The following is a 27,807-nucleotide window of genomic DNA, read 5'->3' as shown; positions in this document are numbered from 1 at the left end:
TTAGAGAGATGATTTTAGAAAAAATGAACTTTTAAATGCTTATCTTCTTTTTGAGAGATCCTCTAATCTATGTCTGTCATTTTGTAGTTTAGGAAAGTGTAGTACTACAGAAAGATTGACCAGCTCATTTTTAAAGAGCTGCATAAAGTGTTTTAGCTGGTAATAAGGTAGTAAAGACAGAGCTTCTCATTATACACTTTCAAGACTCAGAGCAGTGTTTCTTGGCCCTGAGTATGCGTCAGAATCACCTGGGAACCTTTTTCCTCCCATATATATGATGGAAAATTTTACACACACGCTGAAGTAGACGAATACTGTGAACCGTCATGTACTCGGTGCCCGCCTGCTGCAGGCATCATCTCCTGTTTCATCCGTACTCCCCGTCACTTCCCCAGCCGGTCTGTTTGACAGTAAATCTCAAGCGAGCATATAATTTCATTTATAAATATTTAAGCATGTATCTTTAAAAGACTCTTTTAAAAAAACTTTTTAATCTGAATCAATTTTAGACTTAGAGAAAAATCACATAAATAATTCAGAGAGTTCCTGTATATCCCTCACATAGCTTCCTCTAAAGGGAGCATCTTACAGAACCACACGGACCAAGATCAAAGCCAGGAAATTAACACTGGTACAGTACTATTAACTAAACCAAGACCTTGTTTGAATTTCACCAGGTTTTCCACCAATAAAGAACTCCATTTCAAAAACTCAGCCACAATGCTGTTAACGTAGCTAAAATACTTAACAATAGTATCTTAAATCATTCAGTACAGCTGAGCTGCATTTAAGAAAATACTAAGGTATGGATGTCACTCTGATCCAGTTAGACTGAAATCTTTGAAGGGGGCGGGCGAGGGGTAGGAAGCCCAGCATCGGTATTTATGAAAGTGCCCTGAATCTGTGACCGATGCTGAGAACCAGTGCTCTGGAGCATTCATTTACAACAATTAAGCTGAGTTGAAAAATTCTGTCTGAGGAACTTAGGGATTCACCTTGAGTCGTCAGTAGTTAACCCAGGACTGTTGGAAGCCCCTGAACAGCACTCACAGCACAGAGAGGTCCCTCCGTCGTTCTCCTAGGGCGGAGGAGGTGAGTGCTGTTTAAGGGTTTGCATTGGCGACTTGTTGTCTCTGTGGGAAAGTGCTAGCAAACTCCTGAAGCATACCTCCCTCTGTGCTCAGTTCAGACCCAAAGGTTGAAATTAGTCATTTCCAAATGAATAAAGCTGAGGATGTAGTTCTAATCAAACACCAACTCTACTATTATTCCAGATGTTTCCTTGAAGCTTGGTTGCCAGAGTGAGGAAGTAACATAATGCTGTATGTATTGAAAAGTGAGGGGACCTAATAACCATGGCGAATATGTGTTAGTGGAAGTGCAGAACCTGGATCACCCAGAGGCCTATAGAGTTACAGCGCTCGTGATCACTTAAGTTTGGGTCAAAGGGAAACATGACTGTAACCGTGTACGATTCAAATAAAAGAAAAATCAAGGAGTTGGCTAAGCTTTCCTGTTGCTAAATTTGGATACTCCTCTTGAATGACAAGTTCATGTTTTAGAAGTGTGTGTATGAGACAGAAGTAGAAGTCAGAGGTGGTCTTCCCTCATAATCAGGGAGGGCTGTAATACACACTGACCACCAGTTTCCGCAATGGCTGCAGGACCACAACCCCTCAGTTGGCCAGCTCGCACTGCTGAGCCCCTGTTGCAGACCCACTGAGTGCAAGGTCTGTTAGGGGTTGCGGAGAAATGTGACTGCGTCCCTGCTCGCCGAGAGTTGTCTAGGTGAGGGAACAAAGCTACGCAGAACAGTAATGTGAGAGATAAGGCACTGCCGATGGAGAGTGCTCAGTTATGGCCTGCAATTGTTTGAAGTTCTCTAAGTTTAAAGATCAGGCTGTCCTGGAGCAGGCGAGAGTTAAGCTAGGTCTTGAAGGAAGACCAGGGCTTGGGAAATGAATGAAGAGAACGAGAGAGCATTGCTGGCTGGGGGAACAGCTTGGCAGTCCTAGAAGAAAATTAACTCTGGGGCTTCGGGGGACAGTAAAGAAACTAAACCTGGTCAGAGCGGTCTTCTCTGCGTTGACAACTGCAGAATGTTGGAGTCGGGGCACTTGGAGACCTCCCGGTCCAGCGCCGTCGTTATTTAGGTGCAGAAATTGAAGTCTGTTAGAGAAAGTCATTTGTCCAGGGTCACAGAGTAAGAGAGTGGCCTTAATTATGGAACTAGAGTGGGCGAAGATAGACGGAGGGTTCGTTTGTATTTATTTTTATTTTTTGAAGGTGGTATACTTGAGCATGTTTACAGATTAAGGGGGAAGAGACAGAAGAGATCAGAGATGAAAGACTGAGAGGGGATTCATAGAGCAAGATTCCTGAGGGAACGAGAGGGGGGGTGTTTTTTTTTGAGAGAAAACGAAGGATGTGGGCAAGTGTATGAAAAGCGGGCACCTGGCACAGGTCGCTCACACCTGCGGAGCCCGTGCGTTCTCTCGGAAGAAGAGGGAGGTCGTTTGTTGAGCGACCACTGCAGAGTGGTACAGTTGTGAGCACTGGGAGTCACCAAGGGCTCAGATGCGCAGGAATGCCTCTGCCTTGTCTTTGTGGGTGATTTAGCATAGCAGTTCTCAGTACAAACTGCAAAGCCTCCTTGCCTGGGTTCAAGTCCTGGTTCCCCCCTAACTAACTGGCCACGTTACTTAATTCTTCTAAGTTTCAGTTACCTCTTCTGTTAAATGGGGATGAGAATAGTGTTCACCTCAGTGAGGTTTGTTGGGGTCTTCCCTGCCTGGTCTGAGGAAGCTGTAACCCCCCGTGGCTAAGGCTGAGTAAGAGACCTCCGAACCAGGAGGCACTAAGGAGACAAAACTTATTTCTCCTGGCATGAACGCTGCCTGTTCTATTGCCTGGCCCCCAATACTTGATCAGTTAGCCAATGACGGGTAAGATTTCCCAAGGGAGGAATCATCTAAGACAGGCATGATCATGTGGAGGCCTCAGGGAAGAGACTCAGGGGGCTGTGGAAATGAAGGGGTGATCAACATCGACCCCTGTCCCCTCGGCTTTGTCAAAGCCTGAGTCCTTGTTCTTAGTTGTGAGAAATCCAAGTCTCCTGGCTGCCTTTGTCTCCTCTGCCCGACTCAAGCCTGCAGAAATAACAGGGGCGGTGCAGTCCAGACCAGAGTCAGCGGACCCCCGAGGTAATCAGACCTGAAACATAGAATATGCAAGATCCTGTGAGATCTGCTTGCTGGAGGATGCTCTTGAATTAGAATATGAAGGCATGGGCAGGAAACAAAACTAGCCTTTTAGGTCCTGTAGTCTTTTTAAATGATAAACCCCCCAAATCTCAGCAGGAGTTCTGTCAGCCTCTTTGAAAGCTACCTATTCGTTTGATCTTCCCTGCCAGACTGTAATCCACAAACTGTGTCTGTATTCTTAATAAAAGCCTGCTTGGGCAGGAAAACAGCGTGCTCCCCACTAGAGAGAATGGCCGTTTCGTCCCTGTTTCCCTACAGGACTCGGTTGTCCGTGTGTGTGTTTTTCTCGTGTTTCGACAAGCATCTGCAGCGATGGATACTGCTGGCCAGTATCCATCACAAAGGTTCATGAGAAATTTGAGATGGGATGACAGCAAATGATTTGTTCTTGGCTTCTAGACTATAGATACATACTTATGATTTCCAGAATTTTCTGTGATTATCTCATATTTCTACTTAAGGATTTCTACTTGTCCTTAAGACAGACAAAGTGTCTGTCTGTCAACACCTGCCATTGAAACTTGGGTTAAATTAAAGGTAAAGAGGCATGTGTCCGCCTAATGTGGGTGCTTTTCCCCAGGGGCGAGGAGGGTGGAGGGATGGAGGGAGGTGGCAAATAGCCCCAGGAAGACATAGTTGAGACATTCAGTGGAATCCTTGCCACTGACCTAGATCGAATTTCTGCCTCATTCTAGTTGCTATCAATGTGTAAATAAATTAGAATACTTCTTAACTAGGATACAGCCACTAGGTTTATTTTGTTACAGTTATTATGTGCTTGCTTAAAGGCCTTGAAACTAAATTCATGATATGATTCCAGGAGTCTCAGTGTTTTCATTCTTAGGTGCACTGACAAGGAGGCTATTATATATATGTTCCTCATCCAAGGATATGTTCACTGATTTAAGAGAGAGAGACAGAGACAGAGATATGAGAGGGAAACATTGATTGGGTGCCTCTCGTACACGCCCTGACTAGGAATCGAACCTGCACCCTAGGTATGTGCCCTGGTCGGGAATCAAACCCACTACCTTTTTGGTGTACTGGAGGACATTCCAACCAAGCCCCGCCCCGGCTAGGGCATAAGCCAGGCTATTTTAGCATAAACCGTTGTGAAGCGTGGAAGGGTAGGTTTAGATGAACAGGTGAAAAAGAGTTGCAATCCTTAAAAAGCCACATGATTACATAGGATTATAAAGAGACCTGAAAGTTTCTCTAATTTAGTTGTTTCATTACACAAATAAAGAAACCAAGGTTCTTAGAGTTTACTTGGGACTTGCCCAACCAACACTCTTCTTAGTCAATGAGTAAGGTATTAGATGAGTCTTGCTGATTGTAGTCCTCTCTTCTGCTTTTCCATACTACTTATGTCTACTTTGGAATCTTTCATTTCATTTTTAGTTACTCCTTTTCATGCAATAGGCATTCATCTGGTGTGTTAGGTGTGAGCTACTGTTCAGGGGCCTGCGCGCAGAGCAGGCAGGGATTCTCTCTGTCCATGGCACTGCAATATTTAAGGCCTCGCTGGAGCCATTTTCCAAGTATTTGACCTGACTTCCTGTCCCATGTTTCCTCCCACGAGCCGGGGGAGAGCTTGGTCAAGGTTAAATCTGTCGCTCACAATGTTGCAGAGAAGCAGTGTCTGAACTGCGGTGAGCGCTCCTTCCGATCTCCTTCAGTCCACAGCCTGGTTCTTGGGAACCATTGGTTGGGAGGCTATTCCCCTTTGCCTGCTACCTTGCACTGTGACTCTCCTTTAAATGACATTGTTAGATTGCTGTTGCTTCCTTGAGACATACCCTGGCATTGGTTGCTGCTTGCTTGACTTCAAACTATAAAATGGAGTGGGAGTGTTTATTTAAAACTACAAATTGTCATGAGAATGTTGACATGTTGGGCTTCTTTTTTTACTGAAATAATGAGGGCAAGGCATTTCAAGAAAGTTTTGTGTTCCCTTTCTATCTTACAAGTGACCCTGGTGTAAATTTTGGATTAAGAGTTTACAATATAATTATAGTGTCCTCCCCCCGCCCCTTCTTGTCCTTTAGGCAACCTTTCTTTTTGGTAAGAAATACAACTGGTCCCTTGGGTGGCAGGAAACAGCGATGGGGGATTGGGCTTATCCTGGTTCGTCTGGCTGTAAGGGCTGCCGTGCACCACTTCCTCCGGCCTGGCCCCACGCTTCCTTTACACCAGCACTGCCCTGCCAAAAGGCAGAAATCCTGGAAGGGGGCCCAATCAAGTTCATTACTTGCCTTTTGGAAATGTAGGCTTGTGTTTTTTGGCGAGGCATGAGCAAAGCCCAGTTATTTGACTACTCCGAGATTTAACTCCATTCAGATTCTGTATACTGACATGTGAGTATGTGCGAACAGCAGCCTTATCCCCCCCGCCCCCACATTTTGTCTGCCCCAGACATGCCCCTAGACAGCGGGCGCTGCCAGCTTTCCTAGTACTGGCCACATGTGCCAGGTACCAGAGCCCCTGTTCCCTCGCCTTTCCCCAGCTCATTTCCAGTCTGTTGCAGGGGGCAGTGTAAGAAGCTCCATGTAGCCGCCTGTCTTGTGAGGGGTGGCAGAGTGACTGGTATCCGTAAGGCAGCTAGTAAGCGGTTCTAAGGGCACATGGGTTATAGAACCAGAAGTAGGGCTGGGATTCTGACCTCTATCTCTTTGAGGGAAGAAAAACAAGGGATTTTAACAAGTGTGAGCATCGCTGCAATCCTGAGAACAATGCCTGGCATACAGTAACATTTAATAAATGCTTGTTAAATGAACAATTTAATATATTCTTCCATTATTTCAGTATAAGCTTTCTTATTCTATTGGAAAAATAAAGGCTATGAGAGCTACACTAGGTAGGGTGGGCTGGGCCACGCCCACAAGCAGACTTGGAAGGGTGTGACGGCTCAAACACTACACAGGGTCATTTCCTGCTCATGCTCGAGGTGGATGTTTCTGGTCAGTAGGTGACTCTCCTCCGTTAAGCTCAGGGGCCCGGGCCGCTCTCATCTGTGGTTCTGGCATACCCAGGGGCCACATTGCTGATAGAATCAGTTGTTGGACGGGGAAAGGAGTAAAACAGCACAGATGGAGGTTTTTAGGGGCCAAAGGGGTAAGTATTGCACATCACTTTAGCTAGAACTCTGTCACATGGCCAACTACAAAGGAGGCTGGGAAATGTCATCTACATGTGTGCCCAGGGTCATACTAAAATTGGAGCTACATTCTGAGCATCTGTGTTATCCTTGAACTTACATTCCTAAAGTGCATGTATAGCCCAACTTTGATATTAAGACTAGATGGTGCAAGGTTCCATGGTAAATTGCACTCCTTTTAAATCCTCCCATCAATGGAAACCAAGTGATATTAGGAAAACCATTAAGCTTTTAACATTAAGAGAAAAAACCGGCACACAGCACCGTAATTTTTGACTCACTGGGATAACAATAGGCTTTCAGAACTTTGTGTGCATGTGCCTTTACGTGTCTGTCTCATTTATGAACCCATTCAGCTGTGCGCCAGGCTCTGCTCTAGGTGCTGAGGATGCGTCACTGAACAAAACAGAATCCTTTCCTCATAGACCTTCCGTTCCAGTGGCAAAACAGGCAATAAACAAGGCAACGAAGTATAATATATAGCATGTAATACAAGTGCTAAGAATAAAATATAAAGCAAGAAAGGGGACTTGAAATGTCAGTGGGGCGGAAAGCTTAGGTAGGGTGGGCCAGGAAGGCGTTGCTAGAAAGGAACTTCGAATACAAAGACCTGCAGACCAGTGTTCGTACAGAGCAAGCCCAGAGACTCTCGCTCAGTCTCTGTCTATACCCACAATGTATCCAGTATTTGGACCAATAACTATCACAGTACCCAAGAGTCTATGCATTATTAACAAGCTAGTCATTGCCGTACTCAACTGGGTATTTTGGACTGGGGACTTATTTGCTATCTCTCTTGTTAGCTGGGAGGACACTTTCAGATTGATATTCTTTTAAAAAAAGTCTCTAATTCTTTTAGGTTCCAAGAATTCCCAAGGGATTTCTCAAGGATCAGTTCCTTGGGCTCGAGGCAACAGTGAACTTTTTCCTGCCCATCCCAACAGGCTGAACTTTAGTGTTATAAGACTTCAGGTGTACTCCTTCCTCAGTGCTCATTCTACACGTGAGTGGAGAATGGATCCCTTGTCTAAGGTTGTATCAAGCCATTACTAGGGATGGCTCATGCAGAAAGTTAAGGTGGTAGCCAAGGTGCCCTCTGAGCAAGTGGGATAATGAATGGGCAAGCACTCTGTAGGACTGTACAGTTATTTTAGGGAGTAAAAGCCATTTATTTAAAATGCAGCCAGACCAAGGAGGAGGTGATGTTAATCTGCAGAAGTTTTTGCGGCACAATTACAGCAAAGAGTCAGCAGTGATTTCTTCCTGTAGCCTAAGGTACCTCACCACTCTCTCTTTCACCCTTTCTGAGACCAGAGTCTGTATAACCAGCCACTCACTTGCTTTTGCACCTTGTAATAATCATCATCGTCTTCTCCAGAATCCTCTAAGTTCAGACAGCTCCCTGGTCTCCACTCCTGCTCCCCACTCCTGCTCCGTGCCTTCTGCTGTCCTCCCCCTGCTAGAATCGGATCCCCTCGCTGCCTGATGAATTCAGCACTCCCATCAGCACGTGTCACGTGCCAACAGCGCGAACACAACACATTCTCGGTTCCCCTTGGTCACAGGGGGTCTCCTGCCTCATTTCTCCCCTGGTGCTCAGGAAGTGCTAGCTGGATGAACTGGTGTAGTGAAGATGAGCTGTCACTTCAGCTGTCTGCATGGGTGATGCTGTGAGCCTCTGGACGCTTGAGAACAGGCTCTCATGTGCCAGGAGAGGTTGTCCTGCTCACTGTTAGGAGCACAGACTCCGGCGTCAACTGAGATACCCAGATAGTCTCTTAGTATCATTGTCATCGTCATCATCGTCGTCATCACCTCCTCCTAATAGTAGGGATCTCCTGTCTGGTTTTTTGGCTTAAGTTAGAGCAGGGACCCCCAGCCTCTGTCCTCCATGTCTGTGGGCACCATTGCATTACCACCTGAGCTCCACCTCCTGTCTCCCTCCCACCCCCACCCAGCCCCCGTTGGTGGAAATATTGTCTTCCACGAAACCAGTCCCTGATGCCTGAAGCTGGGCACCGCCAAGTTAGAGGATTTCAGCTGTAAACTCTTTGTCTCCACACCACCTGCAAGGCCTGTTCTCTCCCCCGAGGGGTTGTGTTCATGGATGGTTTGGGTGCCTAAATAAGGCAGTTACAGAGCACACAATTAATCCATTTTTATGGTGTTTAATAATCACCTAAGCTCAGGTTTTAAAGTATCAAGTGCGTCACTTAGGTCATACAAACTTACTTTAATTTCCCTTTCACCCTGGACACTGGGAAGGGGCATCCAGGTTACTGATGTGGCTGGCGCTCAGGTTTTCTTCATCGTCCACCCTCCCCACCTACCAACATGGCGTCCACAATGCCTCTCTGACGGAAGTAGTAGTAGCAGCAGTAGTAGTAGTAACAATAATGACACAGCTGTCATTTCTTACAAGTTCCGAGACCTGAAAGGTAAACCATTCAAGGTGGCCTTGTTGTGAAGTACTGGAGCTGGGACTCAAACCCAGATTTGAGGCTCCAGATGCTTTCTGCAGTTCTTGTTTCATTCTCTCCAATCCTTAATGCAAGAGTTTTTACTTCCCAGCCTCTCTCCATGTTTGTACCTAATGCTAGCTTTCCCTGACCCAGTATCCCTTTATAATATTTCCTTCATAGTTGCACAGTATATTTTTGTATTTCAAAAGTGATCCTTAAATCACCCTGAAGCCCTAGCCAAGTAGCTCAGTTGGTTAGAGTGTCGTCCCCATATGCCAAGGTTGTTGGATCGATCCCCAGTCAGGGTATATACATACAAGAAGCAACCAGTGAATGCATGACTAAGTGGAACAACCAGTTGATGTTTCCATCTCTCTCTCTCTCTCTCTCTCTGTCTCTTCTTTCCCATCTCTCTTTAAAAATCAATCAATAATTTTTTTAAAGTAACCCTGAAAAACCCACATTTACATCTTTAAAGTGCCAGCTCTGCCTATTTTGAGGCTGACTTATCTACATCCCCCATCCATCACTTTTTTGGTGAAAGGGCCCTTTTACAGGGTCTCTGGGGACTGTGGTCGTAATGAAGGTGGACTGAGAGAGCCACAGTCAGGGAAGCCAGAGTGGACTTGTGTGAGTTGCCTCGTGCCTCCCCAGCCCCACTCTGGAAGGAATGCAGAGAAAGGAGGCCTTTAATTAGAGAGAAAGCAGACAGAGACTTCTCAAGGAGGCAAAAGATCTCGCAAGGTGTCAGTGTGCTCCGAACGAGTCATGTCTTCATGGAGTCCAGGGCACGCTCACCTGTTTACCCTGACCTTCTTTTTCTTTTCCGGCTTTGCTGCCTTTCAGGGTCCCTGTAGCCCTGTTCTGGGGGGATGGGGAGGAAGAGGGTAATCTGCCTTACGAACATAATTTAGCTTTGGAAACTGCTTAAAGGTGTTGACATTTCTTTCCCACCTTCCCACCTAGACATAACTGCCAAGGATAAAAAGGCATAAGGGGAAGGTGGGCAAGTCATAAAATAACAATTGAAACAATGTGATGCAATTCACATTCCTGAGGTCCTGATATCTCTGTTCTCCTGAAGATACAAATAAAATTTGTTCCTTTACTGACACATTTAGATACATTGTTTGAACAAAGGAAACAGGGTCACTTCAGAATGTCCACTATGTGGTAATCCGTGCCATTCAGCCTGTGGTGTAATTAATGAAAACACGGTGACAGTCTGCCCATTGTTCAACAGCTGAGCAACAGGAAATGGCAGACTTCACAAGGAGCTGGAGAAGGCTTGTGTAACTGCAGAAGGAAGCAGAGACTGCACACAGTTCTGACCGATGGGCTTCTAGTCGCAGATCTAGGTCCGCCTGAACAGGTTCTGTTCCTAATGGACTTGGAGGTGTTGGTTTGTTTTGACCTTGTCATTTGATTTTGACATTAATTAACAGTAGATTTTCATTTTCCTTATGGCCAGAAATAGTGTATTGAAAAACTTTTTTTAGACCACAGTTTTCACTCACAGTTACAACTCATCTGACAAGGTAGAACTAACTATGGAAAAGGAGGTGTCCCAGGCCAACTTAATTGCTTGGGACAGTTGACAGTAACATCATGCGGTGGCCCTTGGACTCAGGAGATGTGGAGCCCAGCCTGGCTCTGGCAGCACCAGCCATGACCCGGCCACTCTGGAGTGGTCTGGGACCATGAGGGGGCAGGACCAAATGTTCTCTCAGGACCCTTGTCGCTCTAAACTTCTGTAGTCTCTGCCCCGTTGGTGGAGTCAAGGATTGTGAATGCTCGTAGGAGTCAATGTCAGAGGACACAGTGTGCACAGGGACCTCGCCAGTGGCCACGTCACTCAAGTTTATCTGCTAATGATAGTTATCCCTTTGCTCTCCTCTGGGTTTTTGTTTTTATAAATATATATGCTGTGTCTGATAATTTGTTACTTTTGTTATTAAAGAAAATAAATATTGGTGCTGAAGTTAGAAACAAAAGTATTCTTTCATTGCACTTGAAAACTGTAAAAATTGCCATTTAAGTTTCGTCTGTTCAGTATGTTTGAAAACGTATTGAACACACCGCTCAACATGGCATGTATTTCAGTGAACCAAATCAGCATTCTAGTTGATGAGCTCTGTAGAAAAGATAGGTGAAGATTAGGTGAAAAAGCAGGAGTTTAAAATCTGGTTTCACTGCCGGTATTAGCTGTGACCCTGGGCACGTTTGTGACCTCTGAATCTCCAGGTCCGCCTGCGTCTCTGCTGGGTGAATGATGTTTTCATTACAGGGTCATTGTGAGGAGCAAAGACAATACAGTACATAGTGTAATGCCTGATGCTTAATAGCTAGTTAATAGTAGTTGCAACTGTTGTGCATTATTTTATTACATTAATTAAAATAAGTAGGGAATTGCTGAATACCATATACTGTGTTCTACCTACCCAGTCATCCTAATGTGATATACAGAGATTCCTAAAAGATATCGTCCCCCTAGTATGCATTTCAGTTTTTGTTTTTGAGACCATGTGGACTGAGATTTGCCAGAGAAGGGTTGTTTCCCTTCTTGTCTGATTTATAGATCAAACATGTGATATGAGAATAAATGGCAAAAGTTTACTCTCATAAGCTGTCACGGAAAACTGTTGTCTTCAGAAATAGGGTAACTTCAACATGTACAGTCTATGGGGACTGGTGACATTTAGCCTGTGATGTATGTAACGAAGACATCTGCACGTTGTTTGTCCATTGTGCAAGAGAGGCATCCCAGAGAACATTCCCACAGAGAACGCCCAAACCCTCTGTGGGAGTGGTGATCTGGAGGAGGGTCACACAGCCAGAACACGCAGAGCTGATCTGGAAAAGTCTGTGTTGCAGCCTAGCACGCTCTACCTCTTATAATCTGTCTGAATCCCCAAGAGAGGTCAAGTGAAGGGAAGGAGGGTGGGCTAGAACGTGCCAAATTTATGATTGGTGGCAAGAGGCATGCCATTCTTTGAAGTAAAAGCAGCTAATGAGTCAAAGACAAAATCAGGAGGTAGCTGATGGATACAAGCTAGAGCAACTGAGCCCAAGCACCAGGTGCTTAGAGTAGAAGAAACACCTTACAAAGAAGGTGCCTCTGATCAGAAGTGAGATTAAAAATGTGGCCATTATGGAGTCAGTTTAAGAACAAGCAAAGAAACCTCCAGGAGATTGCTAAGAACTCTATTTTGAGGTGCCTCTTCCCCTTTTCTAGTAGTGCACAGTTCAGTGGTTCTTAGTATAGTCGCACAGTTGTGCAACCAACACCACTGTCTAATCCAGAACATTTCCATCACCCCCCAAAGAAAGCCTGTCTAAATTAGCTGTCACTCCCCATCTTCTGTTCTCCTATCCCCAGGCAGCCACTAATCTACCTTCTATGTCTATGGATCGCCTGTTCTGATCATTTCATATAAATGGAATCGTGTGGCCTTTTGTATCTGGCTTCCTTCCCTTAGCATGATATCATCAAGTCTCATCCTCATTGCAGCCTGTGTCAGTGTTGTATTCCTTATTATGGTTGAGTAATATTCCGTTGTATGAATATACCACATTTTGTTTATCCATTCATCAGCCGATGGCTGTTTGGGTTGTTTCCACTTTGGAGCTATTATGAATAATGTTTCCATGAACATTTCCATACAAGTTTTTGTGTGAATAGATGTTTCAGTTCTCTTGAATGTCCACTCAGGAGTAAAATCACTGGGTCATATGGAAACTCTATGTTTAGCTTCTGGAGAAACTGCCGAACTGTTTTCCAAAGCACTGTACACTTTTACATCCTCATTAAAAGTGCGTGAGGGTTCTAACTGCTCCTCACTAACACTTGTTATCGTCTGTCTTTTTAGTCTGGCCGTCCTAGTCTGTGCAAAGGAGCATCTCTCTGTGGTTAAGGTTTTCCCTTCCCTAAAGACTAATGAGGATGAACATCTTTTCATCTACTTATTGTTGTAGATTTTCTTTGGAGAAATGAGCTATATTTCCAACACCAGATTTTGCCCTTTGGACAGTGCTGATTTATGTAGTTATGCTAATTGCTCTCTAATTAGGAGAATTGGTAGCTCTGAGATTCAGAACATGTGAAGGGGAGAAGCTTTATGTAAAGTATTGAAGCATTTTCCTTTGAATGGGATCATAGAGTCTGAGAATTTAATTGTATTTTAGTATTATGAAAAACCAGTCTCAGTTGCTAGAAAAAGATGTTTCACAATTCTTTGGAAGAGCTGGAATTTAAATCCAAGTAGCATATTATATCATATTATATGTCCATAATTAAATTAGGATGGAATTTAATATGCTACAAACAGTAAAAAGAATAAAGTTCAAAAAAAAAAAAAAAAGAAAAACCAGTCTCTAAGCATATTTGACCATTCAGTGGAATTTGTTATAATAATACAAACTTTCAGTTTTATAGCTCTATTTTTAGATCACTCTTATGTATATCCTCTCAATGGTAATCTTTATGACACTACTGTGAAATAGGTCGACAGGATATGATTACCACATTAAAAAAGTGGAAGCTGAGACTCCGTTTGTGATTTGTCATACAAATAATGGGATTTAAATTCAAGCCTTCTCTCTTTTTAGAGTAATGAATTATAGCCATGTCAAGGACTTAGGGTGGGGGTGAGCCAACATTGCCAAAAATCAGTAAAATGTCCATCTTCAAATAGACAGTGGAGGCATGGCCAAGTCCCTACAGATTGATACTGACCTCAGAACTCATTATTTGGACAGCCGTAAAACAGGAGGAAGTGCCATTCTTTTCTTTTAGCCCCTCTAACCAGAAAAAGTCGCCATGAAAGAGCAGACTTGTATATCACTGTATAGTGATTACGTTTCGGAGCACAGAGGATGGCCGTGCACAGGAGGAGCAGAGCTGGGGCTGCATTCAGAATGCGAGAAGACGGTGGGATACGCCTTGGTTAGCTGGCTTCGGCCCATCGTGGCCCCTCCTCCCCGTCTTCATAGTCCTAAACTGACCTCCTTGGGAAACAGGAATTTAAGTGTAGGATGAGTGCAGAAAAAGTGAACTAGCTATTGAGACCAAATAAAAATTGACCTTCAGGCTTAAGTTAACTGGGAGACAATCACATTAAAAGCTGAAAATTACTTTTAAAGGGTGGAGAGGTGAATGACTTTTTAAATATAGTCTCCGTTAAGTCCTTAACCAGGGGTGTCCAACCTTTTGGCATCTCTGGGCCACACTGGAAGAAGAGTTGGCTTGGGCCATACGTTAAATACATTGCAACACATAATCACACACACACACACACACAAATCTCATAGTGTTTTAAGTAATTTTACGGTTTTGTGTTGGGCTGCACTGACAGCCATCCTGGGCTGCGTGCGGCCTGCAGGCCACAGGTTGGACACCCCTGCAAGCAGTCTTCTTTGTTTTTCACATCTCTTGTAAACCTGAGTATCTTAGGGGTAGGTGGGAAAAGCAACAGCCTATCGATCATGTGGATTTGAACTCTGTTAACCATGGAACACAGTTTACCTGCTCATTTGTCTTTCGACCCATGAAAAATTTATTAAACTTGTTTTTGGCCATCTTGTACATACCTTCAATTAAGGTTTTCAAATTTAGAAGATGTACAATATCTATATGAGGCTCTTGTTGTATCATGCATCTTTTCTAACTTAAAACTATAGGCCTTTGTAGTATGTATCACTACTTTAAAAAGATTACCTTTCCTTTGAAAAGGAAAGCATATCAAGCATTTAGCCATCTTCCAAAGGATGACCCACCTGTCCCACACCAGCATCAGAACTTATTTTTTCAGAAAATTTTATGTAACAAAAAATTTTAAGCTTTGTGCTCTTGTTGGAGAAGATACTTATATGAAAGCTCTTCTGTCTGTTTTCAAAATATTTTTCGAAAAAGAAATACACATGTCAGCACTTTTGTATTTGTATTTTACCGTGCTGTGTAACACCAAACACTGGTAACAGTTACTCATTCTCACGGCTGAACCTACAGACCGAAAACACAGGGCAGGGCTTGTAGGCAAATAGTGATTTCAGTGAGTACGTAGTATGAGCTGTTTCTGGAAACAGTTTCCCTGTTCGGGAAACTTTGGGATGAGTAATGGGACTCTGTTGTAAGACTTTCAGTAGCAGAAATTTAGAACAAAAATAAAACATGTCAGCAAAAAACACACAATGGTAAATTGCCACCTGAGTGATTGTGAAAGCCAGGAAGACAGTCAGCGTAACAGAGATGAGTCACGACCGTGAGCGCCCCTGCCTGCACAGCAGAGGCAGGGGGTGTCTCCTCGCACACCGCAACGTGCCGTCGCTTTTTCCCTGCCCTTATTGATTAAGCTTCTTACCTTGCTTTTCCATTCTTCGTGTAGAAGAGGTTTCTAGATGTAGTTTCTGTTTCAGTTACGTGAATTTTATAATTTATGGAGCTCTGTTTTTCTGGGGGCTCTTTTAGGTGTTTTGTACATGTTATCACTCCTCACATCAACCCTGGGAGGCAGGTATGATTATTAACCCCAATTTAAGGGTGAAGAATCTGAGGTTCAAAGAGGTTAAGTAACTGGGTCGAGGTCACAGGTAATCAATCATATGCAGAACCAAGATTTTACCCCAGTTCTGTTTGACACTACTGTCTTCGTCCGCAAACTGTGTATAGAGTACTTGGTCATAAAGCTAGATGGTTGGTTACTCAGCCTCACATTAATTCTTTATTTTGTTGCTTCTATAGAGGCCCTCTCCTCTTCTGAGAGAGGCCCATTCCATTCAAAGTGACTCTGAGTCGCTCAACTTGAGCTCAGCAATGCCTCCAAATATCTAAATATTTGAAGGGTCTGGATGGTTATTTTACACCTGGGGTAAAAGCTCTGGCTGCACCTCAGAATGTAAAGTATTAAATATATTTTTTAAATCGTCACCTGAGGATATGTTTTCATTGATTTTAGAGAGATAGGAAGGGACCGGGGGTGGGGGAAGAGAGAGAGAGAGAGAAGCATTGATGTGAGAGAGAAATATCGATTGGTTGCCTCCCATATGCACCCTGACTGGGGGTCGAACCTGCAACCTAGGTAGTGCCCTGACCAGGGATCAAACCCTCAGCCTTTTGATAGGATGATATTCCAATCGACTGAGCCACCTGGCCAGGACTGAACCATTGAGTATTTAAGCCAATGAGTTTGAAACAGAGTCCTATTCTGCCACTCCAGCACAGGCAGGCAGGGAGTTTCCACAGAACAGGCCTCTGCCGAGGTTAGGTGTGCAACCTCGGTGTGGGCATGGGTGTCGTGGACAGCCACTTCTCATTTGACAGCAGTAAGCATCAGAGACAAAGGATTGGATTCAGGGTGCTGTTGGTCATGAGCTGAAAGCCTCTGTAATCCTCAAAGTGGTGTGAGAACTGACCAGAATTACGTCTTCCTTCCACACTGTGTCAGGCCTTCAACAAGGGTGTTCCCTTCAGACAACTGTCTTGTCTGGTTAACACCCACCTACCCTTTTTTTCCTGACTTGTAGTCCAGCTTGCTTAACAGTGCCCTCAGATACAACCTTCAGACAAGTTCCACTCATACCTCGTTGGGTCCTTTGCCCGAGAGGGCCAGCTCCCACTGCCCGGGGTCTCCTGCAAGCCTTGTCCCTGTGCTCCTTGCTCATTTCTGGTGGCTCTTCGTTGGCCCCTCCTCCTACTTTAAAAAAAAATAAACTTGGTTGATGTTCAACTGATCCGTTGGAGGCTCACCTTCCTAGAAGGGATCTTGATTCTCCTTAAAGATCGTAAGAGCTGATTTTTTCCCCATAAAAACAATTAGTGTTTTTATGACAGGGATGCCAGGGCAGTTCTTCTGGAAGGATCCCAGATTTGGATGTTTTCTTAATATTGAGTTATAACAGTTCTTTCTATATTCTGGGTACGTCTATTATCAGATAACATGTATGTGTATATGTGTATATGTGTGTGTGTGTGTGTGTGTGTGTATATAGATATATATATATATGCACATATATATATATATACACACACACAATGAATATTTTCTCTTAGTCTGTGGCTGTCCTATCATTTTCTTAATGGTGCCTTTCAAAGAGAAGTTTTAAGTTTTGATGGAGCTCAGCTTAATGATTTTTTTTCTTTTATCATTAGTGCTTCTTGAATCTGTCTTAAGAAATCCTTGTCCACCCTAAGGTAGCAAAGGTTTTTGTACAGTGTTTTCTTCTAGAAGCCTTAGCTTCTATGTGTAGGTCTGAGATCCACTTCATGTTAATTTTTGTTCCTGGAGTGAGGTGTAGGGGCCCAGGTTGTTTTTTTTCCTGTGTAGGTATCTCTTTATTCTAGCAGTAATAATTGATAAACTTCCTTTTCTCCATCGAATTACCATGACACCTTTGTTTAAAAAAATCAATTAACTAAATATGTTTAACTGTATTTCTACACTGTTCAGTTTCATTGATCTATTGATATATGTCTGTCTCTGTGGCGATACTACACTATTCTGGTTTCTGTAGCTTTATAGTAAGTCTTGAAATCAAATACTATAAATGTACATACCATGTTCTTTTTCAAAATTCTTTTGGTCAGTCTATGTGTTTAGAATCTGCTTATCAAATACCTACCAAAAAATGCCATGTAGAATTTTGATTCACAATGCAAATGAATCAATAAGTCAATTTGGCAAGAACTGACATGTTAATGGTATTGAATCATCCAATTTGTGAACACAGTATATTTCTCCATTTTTGGAGTTTTTGAGTTCTTTAATTTTTCATAGCAGGGTTTTGTAACATTATTATACAGGTAATATTAGTATATTTTGTACATAGTGTGTTGAATCTTTCCATATTTCAGGTTGCTAATACATTCTAAATAGTATTTTTTATTCCATTGTTTAGTTGTTCATTGCAAGTATGTAGAAGTACAATTGATTTTTGCATATTGACCATATATCTTGCAACCCTGCAAAATCCCTGTGTTAGTTTTATTAGTTTTTGGTAGATTCCTTAAGATTTTCTAAATATACAGGGTCCAGCACAAACAACAAAATATTTTACAAAATATTTTACAAAATATTTTTTTAAAATTATTTTTAAAAAATATTTTTAGAGAGAGGGAAAGGAAGGGAGAAAGAGGGAGAGAAACATCAATGTGTGGTTGCCTATCACATGGCCCCCACTGGGGAGCTGGCCTGCAACCCAGGCATGTGCCCTGACTGGGAATCGAACCGGCAACCCTTTGGTTCACAGCCCATGCTCAATCCACTGAGCTACACCAGCCAGGGCTATTGCAAAATCTTTTATTACAAAAATCATAAGCATTCAATTCTGTGATATAACAATATCACACTCAAGCATACCATATGACATTTTAGGTGAAATGTTCAAATTAAAACTGGAAGTTATTACACCCATATTGTTAGCCTACCAACCACACTCAAGCAGGCCTTACTGCTGCCGGATCCTGTGCTATCATGTCATCTGTAGATAAAGCCCCTTTTATTCATTCCTCTCCAGTTCCTGTGCTTTTCATTCCACCTGTTGATTTATGGTACTGGCTGGGACCTCTAATATGATTAAGTAGAAGTGATGAGAGTGAACATCCTTGCCATGTCCCGATCTTAGGGAGCAAAGTGTCTCCCACCACTAACTGTGATGTTAGCTGTAGGTTTCTCATAGATGGTCTTTATAAGATTGAAGACTGTTGTTCTGTTTCTAGTTTGCTGAAATTATTTATAATTAAGTTTGTTTAAATGCTTTTCTGCATTTATTGAATTGATTATATGATTTTTTTAACCTGTATTTTGTTGAAATGGCAGATTATTTTAATTTTCAGATGCTGACACAGCATGCATCCTTGAGCTAAACCTCACTCGGTTAGGACATATTACCCTGTTGTACATTACTGGATTTGATGTGCTAACACTTTGGATCCATATCTGGCAGTGGCCTGTCCATGAGGGCAGATAGGCTGTAGCATTCATGCAGGATGTTGGGACAGCTTTGAGCACGCTCTGCAGAAATCTAAAGTGTTAGTGAAGCCTGCAGGTACCCTCCAAATAATCTCACCTCCTTTTCCACCTGTCTTTTGAAATGTACTGACATGAAAAACAACACAATATATAGGACTCGGTTAGAAGTATGAGGTTGAGAGTAAATATTTGGTTCCTTGAAGACAGGGACTTTATCAAATTCATTTCTATCAGTAAAAGATTAAATTCAACTGGTGCTACAGAGACCCGAAATTGCAGCGGCTTACACAGAGTGGGAATGTATTCTTCTCTCCCATGCCCAGTGCTGCTCTCAGTCACAGAAGTCCCGGTGGACGCAGACTTCTCTAGCGGACTGCTCTGCCCAACCGATGATGTGACCTTAGTTATTCTTGTGGTCGAAGGGGGCCGCATCCACATCCCAGCAATGGCAGAGTGAGGAAAGGGACCAAGACGAGGAGGAGGAGATACCAAGACTGTGTGCCCGCTAACAGCCTGAGCAAGAGACTTCCACATATGTAATACCTCCCACTGACTGGAGCCGAGTCATGTGGTCACAGCAAAGCAAGGGTTTCACGGCAAGAGTTGTGGAGAATAAATAGTCATTCTCTGTATTGGAAAATCTGCACCTTTTTTTCTAACATTTAAATGGTGTTTCTGGAAGTTCCTGAAACAAAGTTATTTGCAACATTTCTCTTTCTGGGCCTGAGTTTTCTGGAATAGTAAAGTTAGTTAACAAAGAAGTGGAAAAGAAAAGTCACATGAATGTACACTAAGCTGTGTGGGTGTGAACAGTTTTGGTTCTCAGAATCTGTATACCTAGGACTTTGCATGGTGCACCCTGTGGTACTCAATAAATGTCCGTTGACTGTATATTATATTCCTGTTTCTAGAATCCTTGTGCCAAAAATAGAAACAGGAAAGGTGAATAAGGATAAGTCCCAAATTGTCAAAATGGTAAGATCCAGAACTGCATTAGATACTGACTTTATTGCCTAAAGTCATGTCAGATGCGCAAGGGTAAGTCTGAACTGCATCTCATTGCCACATACGAAGATAGGGATTAGGGAACAGTCTTGGCTCAAGAGAAGTAGGTGTCACCAATTTTATTATATACTTCTCCAGGTATTGAAGTCTTAACTTGCACCAAACTGAGACTTTCTTGCAGCATTCAGAAAAAATGGGAACAGGCTTAAGGCTATGACTTTTCCATCACACACTTCCACGTTCTTTAGTGCCAAGCCACATTCCAGCTGAAATCTCATGTGTCACTGATGGTACACTCTCTTGCCTAGGAAATACACGCAAAAGAAAGATGCTGGACTGAGGAGATCTTGTTTCTGTCACTCTGAGACCTTGGAGGTCACTCAACCTCCTCTGTGGGTTTTGTTTTTTTTTTTGTGGACTGTTACGGAATTGACTCTTGAAAAACATACTATAAGAATTTATGAACAGCATGCTTGAATGATGTATTCTCACGTAAGCATGAAATATGATGTGGCTTTGAACAAAGCTTTGGCTACATTAAACATGGGCCCCAGCTGCATGTGGAAATGTGTGGGGAAGTGAGTGCCATTTGGACAAACACCTTGCCTATAATAGGGTTGTAAAACTGTCTGATTAAGGATGAATTAGGGGGAATGGGTCAATAGCCAAGGGCTGGGATAGGATAAATCAGAGCCCTAGAAGCCATTTCAGATAAACTCCTCAAGTGCATGTCTAGTCTGTTAGAGTTGGGGGTTCGGGGGATGGGAATGCCCTGCCAAGTGAAATGTGATAACCTGAGAAGGTTCTGAATCCCGGAGCAGGGCGTTCAATGAGTCCTGCAGGCTTTTATGAGGATTCCAACTGGCTCCCACATCTCCCACTGTATCTCGGAAGGTGGATTCAAGGTGCTGGATTGAACTGCCATCCTAAAAAGGCCTGGCACTCGGCTGTTAGGAACATGATCATTTACTGGCTCACTACCTCCAAAGTGCCGAGTGACTGAGCAGGGTCGCAGAAAACCCTCTGAAGGTATCAGCTGTTTCCACATTATTTGGGGTTTCCCATTCAGATGTTTCTTTCCCTACCTGCACCCTCTCTCCCACTTGCTTTTTGTCCCCAAGGCATTTCAAAACAAGAGAAAGGAAGGGAAGAACCAACCCAGAAATCACATACTAAGTTCTAGTACCTGCCTCCTCACTAGCCCTCTCCACACAGACACCATATGAAAATAGAACTGGTTCTTTTTTCTTGAGGTTAGCTTTGGTCTTTTACGTGTTGGTTCTGTTTTTGTCTTGATCACACCATTTTCAGAGGCTCCATGGTAGCAGGATTGAGTGCTGGTGCTTTGCATGATTCTGGGTTGGGAAGGGGCATGCTTCTGGAATAGATAAGAAGAGGGCAAAGTGGCATTTGAACTCCAGGATGGCAGAGTGAATCTCGATGGTTTGACCATTTCTTTCCCGATTGGGGAAGGAAAGGGGAGGGAGTGGATGTGGGGTCTACTCAGAGGAGGGGGTACAGGCATCCAGCATGCTGGAGATTCCCTCCTGCTATTTTATCCAGCTGGAAGGTTGCAAAAAACTTCACCAAGGGAAGCAAGAGGTCCCAGAAGGGGAGCCCAGAGCCTATCATTTGTCTAACTGGCAGAGAGGGTCCGTGAAGCGGTTCACACAGGCCGCCTCACAGGGTGTGGACTTGAGCCTTGGTTGGCATTTCTGGCCTTGCAGGGAGAGCCACTCCTTTCCTGCAGTTTCACCCACCTGCAGCCATTCGGGGAAGAGCAGGGGGCACGAAGAACACATTTTAAAGCCCCTCTGTGCCGCACCGAGGGCTGTGCTAGAAGTGTTTGCATGTTATTTATCCCCTCAGCAGCCCTGCGACTCTGGAATTTGTCCCTTGTTTTGCAGATGGAGGCCTGAGATACAAAGCATAATTATTGTCAACCCAAGTGGCAGAGCCAGGTTCAAACCCAGGTCTGTCTGGTTTCCAGGCTCAGGATTCTTTCACATAGAGAGGTCAAGATAGAAATCTCAGGGTCTCCTCAAGGTGTAAGTGGCTCCCATTCCCAAACAGAGAGCCAGAGACAGTCGTCTCTTCGTCTCCCTCTAAAGACGGTTCTGGGGTAACGGTTTGGTCATGAAGGGTGTTTTAATCCCCCGGCGCTTCCCCTAAAGCTCTCGTGAGCTCCCGCCTGATGTCAGCTGTGACCTCATGCCAGGCATGCTGACCACCTGACACTTTTGAAAGGACTTGTTTGAACTACATTAATGCACTTCATTTCTTTTCCTTCTGCAGATAGATCTGTCTGTAGAAACTCTCTTCAGCTTCATGCAAGAGCGCCAGAAAAGATATGCCAAATACGCCGAGCAGATCCAGAAAGTCAACGAGATGTCCGCCATCCTCCGCCGCATACAGATGGGCATTGACCAGACCGTGCCCCTGATGGAGAGGCTCAACAGCATGCTGCCGGAGGCCGAGCGGCTGGAGCCCTTCAGCATGAAGCCAGACCGGGAGCTCAAGCTGTAGAGGCGTTTCTCCCTTCCCGCCGGGCGGGTGACCCGTGGGAGCAGAGCCTGGCACCACCGATACCCTGAGGACACTTGGAAACAAAGTCATGCGGTGTGGCCAGGGCTCGGAGCTGGCTGAAGGGGAGGCAAAGCAGCCCCGCTGGCTCAAAAACCTGACTCTGCCCTTCCGCCCCCTTTCCTTGATGCGGTTCCTTTTGCAAAGTGAACCCAAGCCATCCTCGGTGTTACTGAAAGTTGGGACAGTTTTATTAGGAATTCTTTACAGAACTCTGCATTGGGAATTATTTTTATTTTGTTTAGTTTTTTGTAATTGAGAGTATGTATTATCTAGTCTGGTGTGTGGAGTGGAAATATGGAGAGAAGGGGAGAAATGTTTTAAGAAGCTCTGTGTCCTTGATGCCTCCATGAACTTTTACTCACGAGGCTCGCTGGGTTACAGGCTATACACATAAAGAAGTGATTTAACCCAGGTCCGTGTGTTGTGACTGTCCCTGCCCTGTTTCCGCCCTAGCAGGCCTTCGTCCAAGGCACCCTCGTTCCACGCTGGTGAAACACTGGTGTTCCTGTTGTGCGTCAGGTTGTGGTGTCCCTTGTGTGTCCTCATTCGCAAACTGATGACTCCCTCTGCACACCCTCAGCGGTTCATCTTCCCCACTGATAACTAGTTTCCTTGGGGCATAGTGTAGGTTTCCTTTTACCACATCAGCCCTGGCCGGACTCCAGTTTTTATAACAAGGGTTTAGCCAGCATTCGTCTTCCTGGCCTGGCAAACCTGTGGTGCGGCCAGGCCTCGACAGGGCACCTGAGAGCACTCGCTCGGCAGGTGCTTACGGAGCCCATGTGATGTGCTGGGGACACAGAAGTGGCTGCAGAGTCCCTGCCCTGCTTCTCTGAAGACAGTGAACTCAAAATGCTGCTGAAATTCTACGGGAGTTTAGGAAATAAAGCAATTTGAGTAACCACAAAAGTACTTCATGCAGTACTTCGCACATCATAAATGTTTTAATGGAAAAAAAGACTGAAGAAGCAAAGCAGTGGAATGTAGGACCAGATCCAGGCAGGGAAACTGAGACTGAGAGCAGGGATGAGGGGGAGCCTGGGGCCAGGCCGGGGTACCGTGCAGGGTGCAGGGCTCACGGTGCTCCCTTTGCTCTTCCAAACCTCAGCGGTGTGTTTTAAGATGGTCTCACTTAACTTAGCATATCTCAGGTAAACTTTATCTGCTTCTTGGATTTTTACATTTTTAAAATCTTGGATTTTAATCAGATACTATCTTGCAAGGTTGTTAGAACCCAGAATAAAATGTAGAACAGAAGCAAACAGCCTGAAACAATGTGCAGAGAAGGATCAGTGGATGACAGATGTAGTCCAGAATGGAATATAGTTCAAGATGAACTATATTCTGAACTACATTCTGAGTGACAGAAGAAACATGGACATTTTAAGCTAAATGGAAAAAAATAACGTAAAAAAATTCAGACATATGAAAACAACAACAGCTTCTAGGATTTTCTAAGGACCAAAAAAAAAAAAAAAAGCCAAGATTATTCATTCCCTCTAACCTGGAAAGGCAAAGATGGAAACCAGAGCCCCAGAAAGAAGCCAGGGTACCATCTACCTTTCTCCAAGGGAACCCTCAGCTTCCACTTCTGCCCTCCTGGGCGCTGGTGTCTCTTTCCCCCTCAGTAAGGTGGGGTGCGGCCAGCAGCCTGAGGAGGTAAAGTGGTCTGCACGAGCCATGGAGGAATCAGAAGCAATGTGTGGGAAAGGGGAGCTACACCTTTAACCTTTGTTGGGCCAGGCCGGTGAAAAAAGTTTGTCTTTATAATGCCTTTTGATGGTCAGGGTTTTGTTTTATTTTTTAAATTATTTTATTGTTCAATTACAGTTGTCTGCTTTTACCCCCTACCACTCCCTCCAACCCCAGCCAAACCTATCTCCCTTTCTTGCTTTCACCCCCTCCCCTTGGTTTTGTCCATGTGTCTTTATAGTTGTTCCTGAAAACCCTTTCTCCCACTGTCCCCTCCCACCTCCCCTCTGGTTACTGTCAGATAGTTCTTAATTTCAATGTCTCTGGTTATATTTTGCTTGCTTTTTTTGTTGTTGTTGATTGGGTTCAGGTTAAAGGTGAGATCATATGGTATCTGTCCCTCACTGCCTGGCTTATTTCACTTAGCATAATGCTCTCTAGTCCCATCCATGCTGTTGCAAAGGGTAGGAGCTCCTTTCTCGCTGCTGCATAGAATTCCATTGTGTAAATGTACCATAGTTTTTTGATCCATTCATTTACTGATGGGCACTTAGGTTGCTGCCAGCACTTGGCTATTGTAAATTGTGCTATAAACATTGGGGTGCATAGGTTCTTTTGGATTGGTGTTTCAGGGTTCTTAGGGTATAATCCCAGCAGTGGAATCACTGGGTCAAAAGGCAGTTCCATTTTTAGTTTCTGAGGAAATTCCATACTGTTTTCCACCATGACTGTACCAGGCTGCATTCCCACCAACAGTGCATTAGGGTTCCCTTTCCTCCACATCCTCTCCAACACTTGTTTGTTGATTTGTTTATGATGGCCATTCTCACCAGTGTGAAGTGGTGTCATAGTGTTTTAATTTGCATCTCTGATGGCTAGTGGTGCTGAGCATTTTTTCATATGTCTCTGGGCCCTCTGTATGTCCTCCTTGGAGAAGTGTCTATTCTAGTCTTTTGCCCATTTTTTAACTGGGTTCTTTGTCTTCCTGGAGTGGAGTTGTGTGAGTTCTTTATATATTTTGGAGATTAAACCCTTGTTCACAGTATCATTGGCAAATACATTTTCCCATATAGGTGGTTCTCTTTTCATTTTAATGCTGTTTTTTTAGCCATGCAGAAGCTTTTTAATTTGATGAGGTCCCATTTGTTTATTCTTTCCTTTATGTCCCTTGCTTTAGGGGACATATCAGTGAAGATATTGCTGCATGAAATGTCTGAGATTTTCCTGCCAATGTTTTCCTCTAGGACTTTTATGGTGTCACGACTTATATTTAAGTCCTTTATCCACCTTGAATTTATTTTTGCATATGGTGTAAGTTGGTCAAGTTTGACTTTTTTTGCATGTAGCTGTCCATATCTCCCAACACCATTTGCTGAAGAAGCTGTTTTTACTTGGTTTTATGCTTCTTCCCCCTTTGTCAAACATTGACCATAGAGACTTGGGTTTATTTCTGGGCTCTCTGTTCTGTTCCACTGGTCCATGTGCCTGTTTTTATGCCAGTACCAGGCTGTTTTGATTACAGTGGCCCTGTAATACAGTTTGATATCAGGTATTGTGATCTTTCCTACTTTGTTCTTCTTTCTCAAAATTGCTGCAGCTATTCAGGGTCATTTATGGTTCCATAGGAATTTCTGAAATGTTTGTTCTATATCTGTGAAACATGTCATTGGTACTTTAATAGGGATTGCATTGAATCTGTAAATTGCTTTGGGTAGTATGGACATTGTGATAATGTTAATTCTTTTAATCCATGAGCGTGGTACATGCTTCCATTTGTTTGGTTCTTCCTTAATTTCTTTCTCCAGTGTTGTGTAGTTTTCTGAGTACAGGTCTTTTACATCGTTGGCTAGGTTTATTTGTAGGTACTTTATTTTTCTTGTTGCCATATCAAATGGGCATTTTTTCCTGATTTCTGTTTCTGATATTTCATTGTTGGTGTAAAAAAAATGCCTTTGATTTCTGAATATTGACTTTGTATCCCATTGTTTTGCCAAATTCACTTATTAGGTCAAGTAGTCTTTTGGTGGAGTCTCTAGGATTTTCTATGTACACTAGCATGTCATCTGTTAACAATGACAGTTTTGCTTCCTCCTTTCCAATTTGGATGGCTTTTATTTTTTTTCCTTGTCAGATTGCTGTGGCTAGGACTTCCAATACTATGTTTAATAGGAGTGGTGAAAGCACACATCCTTGTCTTGTTCCTGATCTTACTGGGAAAGCTCTAAGTTTTTGCCCATTGAGAATGATGTTGACTGTAGGTCTCTCATATAAGGCCTTTATTATGTTGAGGAATGCTCCCTCTATTCCCACTTTGCTAAGTGTTTTTATCATAAATGGATTCTGTACCTTATCAAATGCTTTTTTGGCATCTATTGCCATGATCATGCGATTTTTGTCTTTTGTTTTATGTGATGTATTATGTTTATTGATTTTCGAATATTGCACCATCCTTGCATCCTTAGGATAAATCCCACTTGATCGTGGTGTATGATCTTTTTAACATATTGCTGGATGCGGTTTGCCAATATTTTGTTGAGGATTTTAGCATCTATGTTCATCAGTGATATTGGCCTGAGGTTTTTCTTTCTTTGTTATGTCTTCATCTGGTTTTGGGATTAGAATGATGCTGGCTTCATAAAAAGAGTTTGGGAATCTTCTATCTTCTTGATGATGGTCAGGGTTTTAATGGGGCCATAAACCATTTATTTCTAGAGCAGTTTATTAGAAAGGTCAAATCAAGAGAGATGCTCAGTAACTTAGAAACCTATTAAATAGCTCGGTTATTTGGGAGATGCCATGGAGGAGAAGACAGCAACATTGATTGAATAACGTGTCTCCCCTTTACTGATGTGCAGTGCCCCTTCTTTCATGCGTTACACTTCCACGCAGTAGAGACCTGGTTCCGGACTGTCTTCCAGTCCACCGATCTTTCTTTGCATACTGTTTCATGTTGTCTATTTGTTTTTATATTATTCTAATATAATATGGCTATTACTAAATCCCACCTACTCTCATTATTATTTTTTTAAATCTTCAAACTGGCAGAAAAGTGAAAAAGTTATACAAAGAATACTTGTCTCCCCTTCCCCTTGACTGACAGTAAGTGGCATTTTAAAGCCATTACCATCATGATCTGTTTTCGAGTTCCTGGAGGATACAGACCCAGCTCTGAACATGAGGACATGCTTGTAGCTTTCAAAGAAGGAAAGGCTGGTTGTCCACAGGGCTGTTATAGAGCTCAGGGCTCAGGTGTCAATCCTCTCACTGCACTTCACAATGTACATAATAACATGAATTAGACAAAACATGGCATTCACTGAGATTTGAGTCCTAACAAGGTAAGCTACTTATGACTAGGGAGCAGTGGAGAAGAACAATAGGTAAATTCAATATTTTTTTTAAAGAATTCTAGTTCATTAAATATTTATGGTGTGTGGTGGTTTTGCAGTGTTGTCCACTTGGCTGACTGACACTGTTTCCCAGAATTTCCATCCTTGTCTATTTCTGGCTAAGTTTGGCCACAAGACAAATGTGCAGGAGATTTATTAGTGTAATGCAATGACCATGCTTACTCACTGAGAGTTGCTATCGGTCAGGCCATGTTGCGTCTCATGCACATTTCATGGGTCTTGTGGGAAGCAGCTGGGCCCACAGCTTCTCCAGCTCCCCCAGATCCC

General features: G+C 43.4%; 1 protein-coding gene across 1 annotated transcript in view; it reads left to right on the top strand.

Moving 5' to 3' along the window:
• BORCS5 (BLOC-1 related complex subunit 5) overlaps nt 1-22,849 on the top strand; it is a 76,672-nt gene extending 53,823 nt beyond the window's left edge. Inside the window, exon 4 of the mRNA XM_028532532.2 lies at nt 22,148-22,849. Coding sequence (XP_028388333.1) covers nt 22,148-22,378 — 231 coding nt within the window. The 3' untranslated portion in view covers nt 22,379-22,849. The remainder of the gene's footprint in view (nt 1-22,147) is intronic.
• Nucleotides 22,850-27,807: the final 4,958 nt, after the last annotated feature.

Source organism: Phyllostomus discolor, chromosome 2 (genome assembly GCF_004126475.2).
Source record: "Phyllostomus discolor isolate MPI-MPIP mPhyDis1 chromosome 2, mPhyDis1.pri.v3, whole genome shotgun sequence".
Classification (NCBI taxonomy): domain Eukaryota; kingdom Metazoa; phylum Chordata; class Mammalia; order Chiroptera; family Phyllostomidae; genus Phyllostomus; species Phyllostomus discolor.
Note: the sequence above shows the minus strand (reverse complement) of the source record. Positions and strands in the feature narration are given on the sequence as shown.